This window comes from Crinia signifera, chromosome 4 (assembly GCF_055691185.1).
Source record: "Crinia signifera chromosome 4, ASM5569118v1, whole genome shotgun sequence".
Taxonomy (NCBI): domain Eukaryota; kingdom Metazoa; phylum Chordata; class Amphibia; order Anura; family Myobatrachidae; genus Crinia; species Crinia signifera.
The window spans coordinates 284,265,317-284,284,432 of record NC_139220.1 but is presented as its reverse complement, the minus strand read 5'-3'; the positions used below and the strand labels follow the sequence as shown (position 1 = coordinate 284,284,432).

The following is a 19,116-nucleotide window of genomic DNA, read 5'->3' as shown; positions in this document are numbered from 1 at the left end:
CAAATAAAATGTATTGAAGGGACGATGAAAAATAAAATAAAAAAAAGATACTTATTTTGAGGAAAAGTTGATCATGTCACAATTTTTTTTTATAAATGTATCAGAACTTAATAGGGCATTCCAGTTTGAGTGGTGCCAGGGCCAGATTAAGGGGGGTTCCAGGGGGTACGTAACCCCGGGCCCCCATCTCTAATACCCCTTTTACACCAGAGCTGTGAGCCGGATTATTGCTGCTCCAATCCGGGCCGGGGTCCTATTACCCGGTGTCCGACCCAGAAAAAGCTCAGGGTCGGACACGGGGCTTCCCCGGAGTCAGGGGCCGTGTAAATGGGTAACCCAGGTCATCCGACCCAGGGACCCATTTCCTCCAATCAGGTAGCCCCAACCTTCAGACCACGGCACCTTGAGGTCAGTCCGGAGGTTGTGCAGTGGCTGCGCACAGCTTTCGCTGCTGTCTGCGGCACTATGCAGACAGCAGCAGAGGTGAATGGATGCCTGTGTGTGGCATCCAGGGCTATTTTTCAGCAGGCTCCAGCAGGAACTGAGGCCCTTATTCTAGTTCACTCTGACAAAATATTTCTTAGATGGACAAAACCATGTGCACTGCAGGTGAGGCAGGTGTTAAACCCCACCCAAATCTAATTATCTCTGCACAAGCAACACCTGCCTCACCTGCAGTGCACATGGTTTTGTCCATCTAAGAAATATTTTGTCAGAAAGAGACAGAACTAAAATAAGGGCCTCAGTTCCTGCTGAAACCTGCTGAAAAATAGCCCTGGTGGCATCCATTCACCTCATGGACGGAGGCTGGGGGCGCACAGAGGTTGGGGGCAGCCCAACAGCTTGCCCTCCAGCATGTCGGTCGTCGTTGCGGTCGGTGGGTTTCCCGGCGCTTGGAGAGGATGTCATCTCTGAGCACCGGCTCAGGGCCCGAATTCACCGGCGTCCCCTACCCGACATAATGCCGGGGGACACAGGTGTAAAAAGGGAACTGCCGGGTCGCATCCGGGTCCAAAAACCCGGGTGCGACCCGGCAGTTTTGGTGTGAAAGTGGTATTAGGGGCCCCCAGTCCCTGCAGATGGAGACATGCTGATATCTCCTTCTTTGCAGGGTCGTCCAGGGCCTCCTGCGCGGCAAAACTAGATCACGGCTTGTTGCTCATACAGAGGTCCAGGACCAGCAGAGCTCTCTGGCAGCAGCAGAGGGAGCTAAAGAGCAGGTGTAGCCCCAGCAGAAGCACTCCGGATCTTCTCCGGTCCCCTTCTCTTGTGGTTAGTGCTGTATTGTGCGTGTGTGTTCTCTGTGTATGTATGCTTTTGGTGTGCGTATGATTGCTCTTGGTGTGTGTGTGTGTTTGTGTTGTACGTGTATGTTATCACCCGCCCCCCTCGGTGAATGCTAACACCTGCCCCCCCCCCCCCGGTGAATGCTAACACCTGCCCCCCCCCAAGTGTATGCTAATACCTGCCCCCCCCAAGTGTATGCTAATACCTGCCCCCCCCAGTGTATGCTAATACCTGCCCCCCCCCCCCCAGTGTATGCCAATACCTGCCCCCCCCCCAGTGTATGCCAATACCTGCCCCCCCCAGTGTATGCCAATACCTGCCCCCCCCCAGTGTATGTCAATACCTGCCCCCCCCCCAGTGTATGCTAATACGTGGCTCACCCCCCGTGTATGCTAATACCTGGCCCCCAGTGTATATTATTACCTGCCCCCCCCCCCAGTGTATACTAACAACTAATATCTGCACCCAAGTCTATGATATTACCTGACCCCCTCCCCAGTGTATGCCATTACCTGCCCGCTAGAGATGCAACACCAGTTCTTGGCTCCGGTAACACAGGGTCTAGATCAGGCTTGTCCAAACTATGGCCCGCCAGCTGTTGTGAAACTACAAGTCCCATCATGCTTTGGCACAGTTTTGCTATAAGGGAATGTTAAAACTATGGCAAGGCATGCTGGGCTATGTAATTTCACAACAGCTGGAGGGCCGCAGTTTGGCCATGCCTGGTCTAGAATCTCCCCTCCATTTGCGGTTTGTGGGTGGCATCTTTTTTTTTTTTAATATCAAGTGTATTTATTACGTTTAAATAGGAAAAAAAATAAAACAGCAATAAAGCCCATTGCAGACATGAGTCAGGCAAGCACGAATCAGTAACATTACAACAAAAGGTAATAACAGCCCAGAACTTTGCTATAATCCTGGTAACACAAGTATAGTACAGAATGTGTGCAGAGCATTATGTTCTCATGAACAAATACAAGTAAGGAGTGGGCGGGCGGCCCCCTGGAGGCTATCACACAAGACCAGTCTCCCCCTTTCAACCTCTGTGACTATAGCAAGAGAAGTACCACAGGGACCACAATACAACTCAATGGGGACCGAACCGTTTTCCAGCTACAATAACCTTAACAGCAGCCTGAATTGTATATGTCACACCTTAAGGACTCTTCTAACCAAATACCTCTTAAACCCAGCGAGCAGGTGAATGCAGCCCATCCGTGCACACAGAGGATAAATCATTCACATCGATGTAGTTCGATAATCACTCAGGCTTCAAATGGTCATGTGCAGTCCCCCTTTGCAAATGGCTTCAGCGAGTTGCATAGTCGCCGAGCCACAGGGATCGGTACAGGGCAGGGGCGGGTGTCGCCCATGGGAACGGGGGTGGGACGAAGTGTTCCGGGCGCACACTTCGTCCTGGCAGCCGCAAATAAAAAAGTGAGTCGGGGACAATCAAATGATTTCTCCTGCAGCGGCGGTGGCATGCGAGGGGATGTGTCTTTGTTACACCCTGCATATTAGTGACGTGGCTCGGTGGCGTGGGTATTCGGAGGGACTTGCTCTCTGACACTTGGTAAGTTGCGATCCTCGCAGCTTACAGAGTCAACCAGAATCAGCCCCTAAATGACACCGTTACTACTATTAATCATCAACCTAATGATGCCTTTGGGATGTCTCCCCATCACACCTTGTCCTTGACCAGCAGCATGTGACCATCCTCACTCTGCACTTCAGTCTTGACCGGTCGGGTGTCCTGGGTGGGCGGCTGCCCTGGGAGAGTGTCAGGAAGCTGCATGAAGAAGAGAGTTTCCTCTCCAGAGATGCGTAGAGATTCCAGTAACTCTGGAAGAGACACGTCCTTCCTCTCGGGGGCTTTCTTCACTGCCGGAGGCTTGCTTGTAGGGACACGAGACTTAAATGCGCCCTCCTCTTCCACTGGTTCTTCCTTCACTGGACGGGTGAAAATAACGTGACCCTTTTTAGATTTCAGTTCCCAAATAAATCACCTACATTGCTATAACTGTCTTCTAAAGTGTGCATTCGACTGCGAGGTTATCAATATCATATTAATGTGTGAAGATGTTTGTGGTCCTAATCATTTCCCACCTAACCTGATGGACTATTATGAGGCTTGTATTCATGGGTAGATCATATGCACATGCGATTTTATTGAAGGTTACGGACCTTTGACTGATGAGGGTTCCACTTCCATCTGCTCCTCTTTGGGAGCCATCTGTGGGGGCTTTGTGTCCTCCTCCTCCTCTTCTTCCTCCTCCTCATCTCTGAACAGCCAGCCTGACTGTGCAAGAGGAAGCTGCACAGGCTGATTCTGTACATCGTTCTTTAAACCGGGGTCATCCAAAAACTACAGAGGAGAAGCCAGTGAGACAAAGACAGCGGTTGTGAAAGGCTAAACCATTGGGATTAAAAAGCATAAAAGGGAAGAAGATTTAAAGTGAAGCTACAGTATTGGGGAATAAAAGTAACCATCGATTGATAGGACGCTTCCCATTACCTTGTCATTTTCCAGCATGCGCAGGATCTTTTTAGTCTCCTCTTCAGTTTCCCTTTTCTCCCGTTTTATGTTAATGATGTGCGAGGGACCAAGTTCACCGACATCCGCAGGCCCATCCCACCCAGCTGGAGGCAAACAAGAACAAGGTCAGTCAGCAATACAGTGCGTAGAAGCATGGAAACTAGACAAAGGCCTCTCAGGTATTGGTGAATTACTTTTTTTCTTGAGCTGCTCCGCCGGTCCCTGCTCAAATATGGAGTGACTTTGGATAACTTGTGGTCTTCCACGTCCTCTCCCTGGTCCATCCCCTCGCCGGTCTCGGTTACGCTCAGAGCGTTCATGTTTTACAGACACCTCTTCTTTAGGCCTGATTGAGGAGAAACAGTGGGAAGATGTATCAAAGTTTTATGAGAGATAAAGTGGAAAGTACCAACCAATCATCTTAACACTGTCATATCGCAAGCTGCGGGCCCGATGCCCTAAGTATCAGAAAGTGATAAAGTAGAGAGTGATAATGAACCAGCTGATCAGCTCCCAACTGCCACGTTACAGGCAGGGACTGAAAATGCCAGTAATGAGCCAACTGGCGGCTGCATTGTCACTCGACACTTTATCGCTTTTTAAAAGCGTGGTGCATCTGGCACACGCTTTGTAAAATGCCAGTTAGGAGCTGAATGGCTAGTACTTTTTTACTCTCCACTTTATCACTTTTTGAAGCTGGGTGCATCTGGCCCGGTGTTTGAGAAATGTCAGGAACTGATTGGCTGTTAGTTTATCTATTGCCACTTCATCCCACACCAAAATAAAGAGGATATGTGCATTAAGACTGGGGATGAAGAAGGGAAAAAACATGAACACAAGATAGAGTTTTTATGGTTTATAAGTGGAGGTAAATGAAGCCACTGCGGAGAAGGAGAATTTGGGGAAGTAATAAAAATGGAAAATAGAGCATGCTGGGAAAGGGGGCAAAGACCCTTATTAGTAGAGAGGAAGGCTATGTAGCCACATCCTTACTCTTCTTTTATTTTCCTGCTGATTATGTTTGGAGCAAACGTTTTCTGAAAATAAACAAAATATAATAAGTAACGTGACATGACAAACACACAAAAGAAAGAAGCGAAACCCACCTCACAGACATCTTTGTCTCCCCCTCTATATTACAAAACTGAGGTGACATTATAATCCATTCCAGATATTTCATTATATTCTCCCTAGAGGGGAACCATATGATACCCTGGCAGTCGAAAGACCGACTCCGGCATCCCAAATCTGGCATTTCAACAGGGGCTCTGTAGCACCTTAACCCTCCCTTGCATATGCGTAACCTTACCCTTACTTCCTGCAGCCTGACCCCACTGCCTAAACCTAATCCCCCCTGATCCTAACCCTAAATCCCCCACTAGTGCCCAAACCTAACCCTCCCTGGCCTCTCACTCCCTGACCTGGACATCAGCTCCCTGTATTCTGGAGTCTGCACCCCGACCTCTTTGCAGTTCTAGTGCTAATCTTCTGAAGGCAGTCTAGATGCCAGCAACTTTATACTGAACGCCGTAATCCCGAATTACCTCTACAGTGTTGTCATAACCTGGGTGTGAGTAATCTCACCTTCCTGACACCACCTAGGGTAAGATCCCGGGAGCGGATAGAAGGAAGGCGGCCCGGTGTGAGGGGGGCAGATGGTCTGCGCCCAACCAGGCCTCTGGCACCTGCAGCTGGGGTCCTGGGACCGCCAGAGGCAGAATCAGTCTTCTTAGTGGCATCAGACATCCTGAGAAGTGGAGAATGGGACAAGATATAAAACGATTTAAAAAATGTTGTATGTATACATATACACACACACACACACATAAAGGGAGTTATTCACACCTGATTGCTGTGGCCGCTGCCCAGTGTTGGCTTCCACCTTGTGAAAGGACTGCAAAAAAAAGTAGCAGGATTTTATGGCAGGATGGCCTCACGCATGCGCGCTATGACCCGTACGCATGGGCAGTTGTTTAATAATCACTCACGTACGCATGGGCAGTTGTTTAATAATCACTCACACTGCAAATTCGTAGTTGTGCAATCAGGCCTGAATAACACCCTTAACACAGTTCTATAAGTAAACAGTTGCTGTACAGTGACAGAATGTGAAGAGTCTACAGCAACATTACATAGCACAGGCAACCACTGTATAGCACCCATGCACGGACGTACTAAAAAGGAATGAAAGTCTGGTCTGCTGAAATGGAATGCCAATTGACTATAATGAGAGAAGATTTCATTTATATGCATATTCAGCAGACCAGACTGTCATTCCTTTTAGTACGTCCCCAGATGCACTACACGGCACAGCCAGGCACCCACTACAAAGCACAGGAGCACTACACGGCACAGACAGGCACCCACTATAAAGCACAGATGCACTACACAGCGCAGCCAGTCACCCACTATAAAGCACAGGTGCACTACATCATGGCAAAGGCACCCAAATATAAGTGCAGACGCACTACATAGCACAGCCAGGAAAATACCTAGAAATAGAATAGCCGCAGTAAATCTGACATGATCAATGCACGTATGATCCCTCCAGACCTCACCTGTCTGCCGCCGGCCACCATCACATGTCTTTAACACATACACAGCTAGCAGCAGCCGGGTGACGGATCTCTGTATTACGTCACTTCCGTACCGCCCGCAGCATGCCGGGCAATGTAGTCCCTGCCTGTGTCGAGGCAGCAGCAGCAGGTCAGAGGGGGGCAGCGGTGCAGAGCATTTCAGGCTGTGTCCTACAGAATGGTGTAATCACCATGGCAACACACATTACATTATGTGATTACATGATCATTAGGTGCCAACACGGGTTTGTTACTTGCAGCTGCCATATGGCTGATCCACTTAATGTGATTCATGGAAGCAGCAGACTGGCAGCAGCATATGTGCTACACAAGGGCCTGGTTTCTTCTTCTACAGCTAAAGGGTTAATACATTAGTTAGTATAAAGTATGTCCCCTACTGCCCAATGCATTACATCATCAGATTCAGATGGGGATTGTCACATCAGCTGTCACCTAGACTAGTCTGTGCTGCTGCAATCATTTTATTTTATAATAGATTCTCCATAACTGGGCGGCTTAGTATAAGCACATATAGACTGATTATGGTTACAACCAAAGTACAGTATATAAATTAGCTGTCCTTAGAACAAGATGTTCCGGACTTCCAGAATTCATACTATATTATAGTATTTATTTTATAAAATAATATGGCTTTAGTCTTTATTTTCTAAGTTTTTAGATTATTCTTTTAAGTTAATTAAAAGTTTCAAAACAAAGTTTTTAATGAAGATGAATGTGGGGGTGTATTCTGTATTTTACCTTTCTGTTTCCATTTCATTTTAAACTAATCCCCACCAGACAGATTGTTTGAGTTGTGAATTGGCCACCCGAGGCCATGAAAGAAACATGGCAGAACATAGTGCAAGACGTGTATCCCAAGCACTGAGGTCCACGCCTTCCGCTGACCCCCCATCAAGACATGGATTTATGCTTCTACTCAAACACTAATGATTGGTACACACTAGATTGGCAGTTCCCAACCTTTTTCTCTCCATTACCCCTTAATTAGGCTATTCATTTATGAGTACCCCCTCCTCTCAATTTGAAAGCCTGAGTTTGAAGATACCCATTTACTATGTTGGGTATCAATAGGATCTATAACATGGGCGCAGTGGTGAACAAGGGAGGCAATTTGTGGTGTAACTGTGAGTATTGCTGTAAAATGTGAGCACTTCATTGACCCCCAAAACAATAACAGCTTCAAAGGGCAGTATCAGAAGATAAGACATCTGGACATTAATCTAACCTAATCTAACCAACCACACCCTCCAATGTGGGACCCAAAAAGGGGGTATGACCTCACTGAATGGGCGTGGCCTAATAACAGTGGATGCCTGGAGAGACAGCGGATGCCATCAAATTTCCCCCTTAAGCGTCTCCAGAAATCAAATCTCTCCCCCTTGAGAACCATCAAGTCTCTGCTCATATTGTGTCTCTGGGTGAGATGTAATAAGCCTTGAAAAGTGATAAAATGGAGAGTGATAAACCTTTAAGCAATCAACGGTACTTGTTTAGTTTCACGGCGGCAGCATGGCCGCGCGCTACTTCCGGTTTGGCGCTTGCCAAACTTTCTAAAATAAACTAAATAAACTCCATGCCAACGTGGATAGTTCATACCCCCACTATCCACGTTGGCATAGAGTTGATTTTAGATAGTGTAGCGAGCCACCGAGCCCGTAGCGTGGGCGAGCGCAGCGAGCCCTGCAAGGGGACACAGAGATGCGCACCCATGCTGCCGCTGTGAAACTAAACAAGTACCTAATCAACTCCTACCTGTCATGTTTTTAAACACAGCCTGTGACATGGCAGGTGGGAGCTGATGGCGCTCTCTTATTATATTCTTGACATGACCTTAGGTCCCACCAGTGTCACACTGCTAGAAGCTGCAGGAGCTGTATGATCAGTGCTGGGCTGTACAGGCTTTCTGCTGCTCTGCTGCCTGTCATGTGTGACAGACAATTGTGCAGCAGTGCCAGAAAGTCTGTACATCCCATCGGAGGACATCAATTGTCCAGACTGCCCAGATGCCCCTAGGCCAGGGGTTCCCAAACTTTTTTGAATCACGGCACCCTAGACCATGAAAATATTTTCAAGGCACCCCTAGGCCGAATGCTTCTTATCGAGAAATTCAGAAAAAAATATGGTACTTGTTTCCTAGCACGGCCACAATCGTATGGATCGTGTACCTTTAAGTTAAGGTACACGATCCATACGATGGACCCGACTTCCTTTGAAATCAGGTCCATTTGGCCGGCTAGGACAAAATATCGGGGGCATCGCGTCGGTCGGGACCGTTAACAATGGTCCCGACGCGACCGACGCGATGCCCCCGATTTCCCCATAGACTTCAATGTTAAAAAATATTTTAACATTGAAATCGTGTCGGGAAAGGTAAAATATCGGGGGCATCGCGTCGGTCGGGACCATTAACAATGGTCCCGACGCGATGCCCCCGATTTTTACATAGGCTTCAATGTTAAAATATTTTTTAACATTGAAATAGTGAAAAAATGTGAAAAATGTGAAATGGGCCAATATGACCCATTTCACATTATAGATGTCCCCGTCGTCACCCCACGATAGACGCCAACCCGAAGCGTGGCGAGCGCAGCGAGCCCGCGAGGGGCGGCGGTGCGCGTCCTCCGACCTTTTCATTCCCCTACTATCCACTAGGGCGTGGAGTGAGAATAGAATAGTGTGGCGAGCGCAGCGAGCCACCGAGCCCGAAGCGTGGCGAGCGCAGCGAGCCCCGCGAGGGGACGCGTATAACTTCACAGGTATACGCGTCCCCTCGCGGGGCTCGCTGCGCTCGCCACGCTTCGGGCTCGGTGGCTCGCTGCGCTCGCCACACTATTCTATTCTCAACTCCACGCCGACGTGGATAGTAGGGGAATGAAAAGGTCTGAGGACGCGCACCGCCGCCCCTCGTGGGCTCGCTGCGCTCGCCACGCTTCGGGTTGGCGTCTATCGTGGGGTGGGTTGTACGCCGTTACATTTGGGGGGGTTGGGAAATATTTTACATTGAATCCAATGTAAAATCGGGTCCCAGGGACCCGGTTTACATTTCATTAAAAAAAAAATCGGGTCCAAAATCGGTCGGTCGCGTCGATCGCATCGCATGCGACCAAATCGCATGCGATGCGATCGACCCGATTTTTCCGACACGACCACCCCGATGTAAATCGGTGTGGCCGTGCTAGGAAACAAGTACCAAAAATATTCAACGAAGTGCATTGTGTGTATATGTCACAGTTATCTGGTGAGGGGCAGGATTTGCTTCTGTTTGTGCACATATATTATTAATGGCAGCCACAGCACTGGTTTTGCCTGTTACGTTGACCATTAATAATATGAATTGATCTTGGTCCACCAACCCAAGGCACCCCTGCAAGTTTCCTGAGGCACCCCAGGGAGCCTAGGCACACAGTTTGGGAACCACTGCCCTAGGCTTTTGCCTATACTGCCTATGCTGCCAAGGGCCGGATCTATATGATCTCTGTGACAACGATCCACCTTCTCTTTATCTAAACAGGTCTTCCTCCAGCGACCTGATCTCTCTTTTATTACTTAAATATGATTATCCTAGCAGGGAATCACAGGAAATACACAGGGGGAGATTTTTGGAACGAAAATCTCCTTCTATGGTACTAGTTCCATTTCAATGGTAATGGAGGGCAAACGTCACGGTCTGCAGACACATGCAATCTATATCAGTAAATGGAAAGTATTGTCACTGCAATTAGAGAACAGTTGGGTGCTCGTTAAAAAAGGTTATTGCGTTCTCCAGGCCTCGGCGGGACAAGGCACAGCTTCCTAACAGTTATGAAACAGAAGCTACCATCGTGTTGCCTTGGTTAGAGGGATGGAAGTTTTGTGTCAATAACAGCTGGCGATGGAGGGGGTGTTGGGGGTGCCACCAGCCCCGCTCCATGCTGTCTTTCTGATGACTGACAATGGTTTCCTCTGCTCAGCCATAGAGTGGATTAGAATTGGGCCTATTATTGGCAACATTAATGAGATTAATTAATGCCTTTGAAATACAGTCTTCAGCGCTTGCCAGCAGCTGATGGTGGATCTCACTGATATTTATCTTAACCCCAAACCTGCTGAAACAGACACCCCCTTATAAAAAACAGCCTCAGAGAACATGCAACCCTTTCATTGCTGCATAACAAGGTTTCTGCGCCTTTGGTGACAACACTCGCTGGTCACCTACTGTCTCTGCGCCTTCTCTCGCTCTCTCTTCCTACTTTTAATCTTTATTTTGCATTTCTAATTCTGTCCTCTCAGTGCTGCCTCCTCTCTCTTTTCCTCGCCTCCCTCTCTCTCGCACTCTCACTCTCTCTCTCTTTCTGCCTTGCTGTTACCCTCCTACTCACTATATTTTCCTCTCTCTCTCTCTCTCTCTCTCTCTCTCTCTCTCTCTCTCTCTCTCTCTCTCTCTCTCTCCTCCTCCCTTCTCTTCCTAGCCTCTCATTCCTTCGCTCTCTCATTCCTCAGTGAGGTGACAGGATATTTCCCAGGTATGTCACATTTCCATCTGCTTTATCTTCCTGCACCCAATGTCCCTGTCTCCCTTCCCTGGCGCAATGTGAGCGCTCACCTGTATAGGCACACAGGACGATGCTCTGCAGGCAGGTGACACCTGCCATTTGTGTTTGCTTCCCCTCAGATCTGAACTGTTTATTACACATTGCTCTGCAAGATGTTGAGCAAGACTAAACATGAAATGTGGCATTCTGCAGAACTACACAGAATGCTCTGCGTAAGATTGTTCGGCAAAACATGGTATCAGATGCAGCAATGGAAAAGATTTGGCACGTGTGATTTTTTTGTACATAAATTGCGACGCGCTCTCACGTTTTCCTATTGAAACAGTAATGCGCTGCAGATTACAGAATGTTAATGTGTGCGATGTGTGTGTGTGTGTCATATATATATATATTATATTATATATATATAGAGTATATTTATTTAGTTTCAACCTTTTGCCATCTGGTGCGAGGAGAAAACTATGTTACTATGTTGTACAGTTATGTAAGGGGATGATTTGCAATATGTGTAATGCTCTGCAAAGCGTGTGGCGTTCTGTATAGCTCATTGTTCATAGTTAATTCACTGCTAGCACCTGCGTTTATGAGTAGACTGGTTTCAGTCCATGTTACGTTTATCCAGCCTCTTCAGATACTTTGTTCTAATTTAATCTTAACAATTTGGGATTACACTGTAAGGATTTGCAGTGCTTTGGGTTTGAGAGGTTTTCAGAGTGGGATTGGGGACATTTCTATATGGGGTGGTGGGATGCAGGTGCTGGACTGTGTTCTGCAGTCATTAGGGGCCAAATGATGGGATCTAGGCCAGCTGTGAGTGGTTTACACGTGTGGGAGTAAAAGGAGATATTGAGAGATTAGTACATAACATCATCCCACAGACTGTGTTTCTATTGGAGTGCAAGCATGGTAGAAATGAGCCGAAAAGCAGCAGTCATATAGGGCCTTATTCTAGTTCACTCTTAGAGGCAAATTCCTACTCAGATGGACAAAACCATGTGCACTGCAGGTGGGGCAGATGTAACAGGTGCAGATATAATTAGATTTGGGTGGGGTATAGAAGTGAGATCTATATTGCAGTGTAAAAATAAAGCAGTCAGTATTTACCCTGCACAGAAACAAAATAACTCACCCAAATCTAATTCTATCTGCACCTGTTACATCTGCCCCCCTGCAGTGCACATGGTTTTGTCCAGCTAATAAGGAATTTGCCTCTAAGAGTGAACTAGAATAAGGCCCATAGTGAGGTCCTCTGATATTAGCAAAGAATCGTTTCCAAGTGGCACCTGACTCTTATGCTGGGTACACACCAGGACGATAAATCAATCTAGATCCAATTCCGACCGATTGGATGTAGATTGTGTGGTGATTGGGCCCTTTTATGTCCTGGTGTGGACCGATACCGATCTGATGGGCGGTCCCACGGATCGGTCAGTCATTATTCAGATCCTACCTGCAACAGGTGGGATCTGAAGAAGGACCATACTCCCGGGTGCGGGTCGCCATCGGATCGGACCCACTCACGGTGCACATCGTGAGCGGGTCGTGCCCCCCGCGTCATCGTAAGTGGGTCGGAAGAAACACTGATGACCCGCTCACAATGTGCATCGTGAGTGGGTCGTCCTGGTGTGTACCCCGCATCAGGGGTAAATTTACTAAGATGGGAGTTCTATTAAATATGGGATGTTGCCTATAGCAACCAGTCAGATTCTACTTCTTATTTATTTATTTAACACCATCTAAAAGATAATACATAGAGGGCCAGACAAACTAAGCTTCAAAAGTGATAAAATGTAGAGTGATAAACAACCAACCAATCATCTCCTACCTTATATATTTCAAACACAGTCTGTGACATGACAGGCAGGGGCTGATTGGCTGGTTGTTTATCACTCTCCATTTTATCACTTTTGAAGCTTAGTGCATCTGGCCCTGAATTGGTTGCTATGGGCAACATCCCATCTTCAATAGAACTCCCATCTTAGTGCATGTACCCCTCAGTCAGGTAATGCTGCTTCTTAATTACCCATGAGTGTCTTTGTGTGACAACACATTTTCCCAGTCACCCTGTGTTCCACTAGATAACAGTGGAATACAACCATTAGTGACGGTTAGCAATCGCAATGTAGTGCCAGTTTGAGTGACAGGAAGATGGAGTTGGGGTGGGGGGCAGTACTGGGAGTATTAGAAAGTCGTTTTTAAGGTATGTCTCTGACGTCAGAGCAGACCACTTCCTGGCTGTCTCAGTCGCAAATTACAGGCAGCCTCAGGCCTACTCACAGACAGCAAAGACACTTGGATGTTCCGGAATTTTGCGGATGGATCTGCGAATGGTTAGCAGTTTGTGATACACTCGCAAATTTGCAAGGGATTCTATTTTCTTTCAGTCTGTGCAGCGGATTACATCGTGTAGTCAACCGCAATGTCTCAGATTAATGATTCATGCTGAATAAGGGCCAATGTCTCTCTCCACATTCCTGAGGGGTGGGAGCTATCACAAGGGCAAGCACTGAACTTTACCTTTATATATATATATATATATATATATATATATATATATATATATATATAGAACAGAGGTGCGGCACTCATAGCAGAAATAAAGAGGCAATAAACGAGTTTCTTAGATCCAACGTTTCAATTTCATTAAGCAAAATTTTCATCATGATCCTGATGAAAATTTTGCTTAATGAAATTGAAATGTTGATCTAAGAAACTCGTTTATTGCCTCTTTATTTCTGCTATGAGTGCCGCACCTCTGTTCTATATACCATCCACTCCTGTGAGGGCACTGGCTATTTGAAATACATTATTGGGAGTGCCAGACCCCTGGCTGCTATATATATATATATATATATATATATATATATATATATAGATAGATAGAGGTGAAGGGCTGGCACTCCCGCAGCTGGGTCCAAATACCCCGGTGCCTTCCAGGTCTGGTAGGTAGAAAGATGGAAGAGGCGGCACGCAAATGGGATTTTTTTCAAGTGTATAATTGCCAGCAAAATAGGACCAACGTTTCGGGGTCTTGGTCACCCCTTTGTCAAGGTGCAAGTGGAAATGATTTCCACTTGCACCTTGCTGCCTCTTCCATCTTTCTCTCTCTCTCTCTCTCTCTCTCTCTCTCTCTATATAACATTTGTCACAACATGTAAAACCACGGCTTAGCTGTTTTTCCAAATGTAGCAAGTAGATGGTTTATAAAAAAAATTTTTTGCAGCAGTAGAATTTTGATATGACAAGAAGCAAATTTTTAGAAAAATCACACAGCCTGAGTTTTGCAGTCCAAGGTGTGCCAAATTGCCGTACATAGCACAATAAAACCAAGATTTATGAGAACGCATATCTTACATACATACATACATACATACATACATACATACATACATATATAATTTTTCGGGAGTGTATGCATAGTATATCTATGCCCACTCCAGGGAGAGTTATAGGGCTGAATGAATGAGACATTTGGACAATGGGTACTCAGAGGAAGTGCTAGCTATTGATTGAAAGAGATGTTAGTTACAAATTGTGACACAAGGTGGCACTGTTGCAATAGAAATAACAACTAGCATTACATTTATTCAATGTGTCCTCCAATTTGGTCAACAATAGTTTTCATTTGAAATACATACATAGATGTACTGATAACACTACATAAACCACGAGTATGAGCTAATTATCCCAATGTTTTGGGATTAGTAATTGTTGTGGGCCCTTTATTTTCTATAGAGACCCTCTGCTTGATGCTCAGCTTATGATATAAATAATGATGTGTTTCTATACAGCCATTAGTAAAGTATAACTCTATCTGTAACGGTAGGTAACCTGTGGTATCTCCAATCTCTCCCTCACAGACTTTGCCCCTCTCCCACAAGTACAGACCATGGATCCCCCTCTTACTGCTCCACATGATATTCAGATTAGTGACATAACATGCGACTCATTCCGTGTGACCTGGGAGATGCCACCCTATGACACCAGGCGGGTGACCCACTACTTCATAGACCTGAACAAGAAAGGCGGGCAGAAGGAGAACAAGTTCAAGCACCGGGTGAGTGTTTGGTATTGTAACACTCTAATGCAGAGGTTCCCACACTTGGTACACAGGTCCTCGAACAGTTCACGTTTTCCAGGCCACCTGTGGATCTCTCAGTTGGTCGTATACCTGAGCCCAGCTAAGTGTCCTGGAAAATACCTGCTAGGTGACTGGGTACTATGTAAAAACCAGACCCGGACAAAACCCCGGACCGCCGGGCATCAAACTCTGCAGTCCGGAGCTTGTAGCGTCCGGTCCGGGGGGTGTCCTGTCCTGGGGGTGTCCTTTCCGGAGGGATGCCTGTGATAGCTATCACCAGGGACATGGGGAAGGGGTGATTACAGTCACCCTGTGTGGTCCAGAATGTTCTGTTTTTTTGCTACATGCCCGGACCATCAGATGCGGTCATTTGGTCTACAGCATGAAGGTCGACAGTCATTAGGTCGACATGGGAAAAGGTCAACATGGGTCTAGGTTGACATAGGAAAAGGTCGACATGGTTCTAGGTCGAAATGTCATTAGTTCGACAGGTCGTTAGTTCGAAATTGTCTAGGTCAACATGGGGTTTTCTACAGTTTTTTGAGCCGACGTGCCGGCAGGTGGTATTTCATACCCTACCATCCACTAGGGCGTGGCGGGATAATAAAATAGTGTGCCCGACGCATTGCGAGCGATACGAGGGGATGCGATGCACTTTAAACTGTGTCCATGTCAACTGTGTTGACATTCAGGTAAAAAAACTGTGAAAAACCCCATGTCGACCTAGACAATGTCGAAATAATGACTTGTCGAACTAACGACCTGTCGAACTAATGGCTTTTCGACCTAGAACCATGCCAACCTTTTCCCATGTCGACCTAGACCCATGTTGACCTTTTCACATGTCGACCTAATGGTGTCGACCATCATGCTGTAGACCAAATGATCCCAACCCCTGGACCATACAGGGAGGTTTTATTCTCCCCCTTCTCCTCTCCCTGGTGACAGCTGTCATGTGAAGCCCCCAGACAGGACACCTCCCGTATCGGACACTACAAGCTCCAGACTGCAGATTTTGATGTCCGGTCTGGTGGTCCAGGGTCTTGTCTGGGTCCGGTTTTTACCCATACCCTAGGTGACTTTGGGTTCTGATGAGTTTGGGCACCACAATGATAGTGCATTGTCTGTCAGACATTACTGTTTTACTATGTATGATGATGGTGTTGCTTTTCACAAAGGATGTGCCAACCAAATTGGTGGCGAAGGCAGTGGTCCTGCCTATGACGGTGCGTGGCCATTGGTTCCTGAGTCCCCGGACCGAGTACACATTAGCCGTGCAGACTGCAGTGAAGCGCAGTGACGGGGAGTACACAGTGTCCGGCTGGAGCGAGACTCTCCACTTCTGTACAGGGGGTGAGAGCTGACCGGGCCGGATGTGAAGGGAGTATGGGTGCTGTTACAGATTGTTTACATATAGATATAGATTTATATACAGTATCTTGTTAGCACCTGCGTCCTATATCCTAAAACGACAGCATACAGATGTCCAGTCTGGTAAACGGCTCAGAGTGGTTTTGGCACAGAGGGATGTAGCAAACTTTGGGTACAGTGGAGAGAGATAAAGGCCCTGCTTCATGTATGTAATAAAAGCCAAATAAACAAGTCACTTTGTGCCTGTAACAACAACCAGCCCTGTTGCCATGCAAAGGAAGCAAATATATTTCTGTGCAGGGTAAATACTGTTTGCTTTTGCATGTAGCCCATAGATGTTATACAGCTTTATTAATAACATTGCCATTTAGATTTCAGTCTGGACACACCCCACCCAACCCTAAAGCCCCATACCCACTTGACGATTCGCTCAATGAGCAATATCATTAAGTATGTAACCTTGCATTCTCAGGAGAAATATACTGAGCGTACATACTGATCAGGACAGGACACGGGAGGTGTGCTGATCGAGACTGATCTGAAAACGCCAGAAATAAGAGTATGTGACGGGTGACTTCTTTGTCCTTCACACAGACTACGCAGTGGAGCAGGTGCGGCAGCTTCAGGAGAAGGCAGAAGGTATTGCGGGACGAATGTTGTCATTCCAAGTCTTCTACAGGAATCAGACTGCAGAGTACTTCCAGCATGCCAGGTACCCCTTAGCTGCCTTATGTGACTGGGGGGCTGGGGTTCCGGGGTGTGGATCAAACCTTTGAGAGAAATAAAGTGGAGAAGTTGCCTATAATCCTGGAATTTAGGCTACACTTCATAACAGTGCCCTTTTGGCGGCTTTAACAGAGTGAAATATTGGTTGTGCACACTGGTCCTGGTTGTGTTATATGCAAATATCACAGAGAATGGTCTTGTTCTATTCAGTTATCATTTATTCTACTACAAATAATCTATGGTTGATTCAAGGCAGGCAATGCCAACAATGAGCAATTATAACAGCCCTGGAATCCCCCAGTATCCTTCTGATTCCACCCCTAAATTGCACATTTATGACCATAGCCCCATGGTAATGCATACAAATACGGGCGATTTCCGGGCGACTATAAGTGCAGCACATACATGCTCTAGACCAGTGGTTCCCAACCCTGGTCCTCAAGTACCCCCAACAGTGCACGTTTTCCAGGTCACCCGGCAGGTGCACTCATTATTCAGGCACATTTGAAAAGATCCACAGGTGGAGCTAATTATAGCACTTGTGATTCTGTGTGGAGACCTGCAAAACATGCACTGTTGGGGGTACTTGAGGACCAGGGTTGGGAACCACTGCTCTAGACCACAGGCATCACCCGCATTTGAATCAACCCTTTGGTCTCAGTGAATAGATAAATTGAATATCAGTTCACCGTATAATGTTTATGACTCATTACATGGTAACTTGGTGCCTTATTGAATCATAACTCCATACCGTTCCATCTCTGTACAGGGATAAATGGGGAGGCCTCATGCTCCCATCCTTAAAAGACCAGAGCGGCAGCCACGGATCACCAATCAGTGGCACACTCCATGGCGTATTCTTTAGTTGCAACACAGAGTTCAACACCGGCTTGCCCCAGAATGATTCGCCCTATGGGAGATGGAGGTTGACTGTGCCAGCTGGGAAACTCTTCAACGAGGGCACCCATCTCTACTTTGCTGACTTCTATTGCATGTACAGTGCCTACCACTATGTTGTCCTGGTGCTGGCCCCGCAAGGCTCACAAGGCGATGCCTTCTGCAGTGCTCGTTTGCCACTGCTGGACCCTCAGAATAATCCTTTTCTGACCCGGGGTGAGCAGGGCAGTTACTGGCACGCACAAGATCTTATCCTAGAGATACTCTACACGGAACCCGTTCCCCTGGGCGTAGGGCAACTGTCAGAGATCAAAGGGCATCAGCTGATGAGTCTCTCCACAGCGAATGCCAAGAAGGATCCCAGCTGCAAGGTGTGCAATATCAGTGGGGGGCGCTAGGGGGCACTTGTAGCTTGTCAACGATGTTTGTTAAGTAAAAGGATGTTGTTGTGTGGCTTATGGTGTTGAAAGTGTGATTAGTGCATTTCCAAAACCAGTCCCCACAGAACACAGAGTCTACCGGGATCCACTTACAGGCAGACATGTGAGTGACGGAAAGGGGGGGATGGGCGGACAGGTCAGCCATTGTTTAGTTGTACTGAAAGATTTTCCAACAGGGTATTGTAGGGTCTCAAACTCAAACTAGAGAGACAGTTATGCCCTGTCTGATGCACCTAGATGTCCTCCAGTACAGGAAACCCGACATTGGGGCTTGCAGAAAAGGCCTGGTTCCTCTCTTGGGTAGAGTAGCTGTGGGCTACGGTAGGGTGGGTGGCTAGGCGAGGACAGGGATTGTACAGTACATGCCGGCTGTGGCTCTGAGAAGTTCTTTGGCATGATCAGTTATGGAAGTAGGGATCCAGGTCAAAGTCATGCTGTAGCCACTTTGTGCAAAGCATGATACTAATTAATGGTCCCAGTTCCAGCCCACCTAACGCAAACAAAATCCCATTGTCAGACATGTATTGCTGTGTTGTATACACTTGTTTATAACAATATGTTGTACAAAGGTTGTTGTTTATATCACCATGTTAAAGTGGTACACAGTTTTGAAAACATGTTCACAAATAACATATCTAATGAAACCTGA

The 19,116-nt window shown here is 46.9% G+C and overlaps 2 protein-coding genes across 7 annotated transcripts in view; one reads left to right on the top strand and one right to left on the bottom strand.

Moving 5' to 3' along the window:
• The window catches only part of POLR3D (RNA polymerase III subunit D), a 16,424-nt gene extending 9,904 nt beyond the window's left edge, over positions 1-6,520 (bottom strand). The window contains exons 1-8 of one of the 4 annotated variants that reach the window (XM_083184822.1): positions 6,382-6,520; positions 5,669-5,717; positions 5,408-5,570; positions 4,817-4,860; positions 4,018-4,169; positions 3,803-3,927; positions 3,472-3,652; positions 2,975-3,237 (exon numbers count right to left, since the gene is read on the bottom strand). In XM_083184822.1, the coding sequence (XP_083040948.1) occupies positions 2,975-3,237; positions 3,472-3,652; positions 3,803-3,927; positions 4,018-4,169; positions 4,817-4,860; positions 5,408-5,569 (927 nt within the window). In that variant the 5' untranslated portion in view covers position 5,570; positions 5,669-5,717; positions 6,382-6,520. Of the gene's footprint in view, positions 1-2,974; positions 3,238-3,471; positions 3,653-3,802; positions 3,928-4,017; positions 4,170-4,816; positions 4,861-5,407; positions 5,571-5,668; positions 5,718-6,315 lie in introns of all 4 variants that reach the window. The other 3 variants (XM_083184824.1, XM_083184823.1, XM_083184825.1) reach the window with 3 other exon arrangements.
• Positions 6,469-19,116, top strand: PHYHIP (phytanoyl-CoA 2-hydroxylase interacting protein). Of its 3 annotated transcripts, none has more exons than XM_083184826.1 (5): positions 6,469-6,529; positions 14,813-15,009; positions 16,212-16,386; positions 16,999-17,116; positions 17,900-19,116. In XM_083184826.1, the coding sequence occupies exons 1-5, from the start codon at positions 6,484-6,486 to the stop codon at positions 18,423-18,425; spliced, it is 1,062 nt and encodes a 353-aa protein (XP_083040952.1). In that variant the 5' UTR covers positions 6,469-6,483; the 3' UTR covers positions 18,426-19,116. The 3 variants fall into 3 exon arrangements, with proteins under 3 accessions (XP_083040952.1, XP_083040953.1, XP_083040954.1); XM_083184827.1 differs by lacking the exon at positions 6,469-6,529 and adding an exon at positions 7,329-7,353; XM_083184828.1 differs by lacking the exon at positions 6,469-6,529 and adding an exon at positions 10,770-10,922.

Coding starts and splice junctions, on each gene's coding strand:
- PHYHIP (XM_083184826.1), top strand. CDS start 6,484: ATGCCGGGCAATGTAGTCCCTGCCTGTGTCGAGGCAGCAGCAGCAG. Junction 15,010..16,211: donor AGAACAAGTTCAAGCACCGG/GTGAGTGTTTGG, acceptor CTTTTCACAAAG/GATGTGCCAACCAAATTGGT. Junction 16,387..16,998: donor TCTCCACTTCTGTACAGGGG/GTGAGAGCTGAC, acceptor TCCTTCACACAG/ACTACGCAGTGGAGCAGGTG.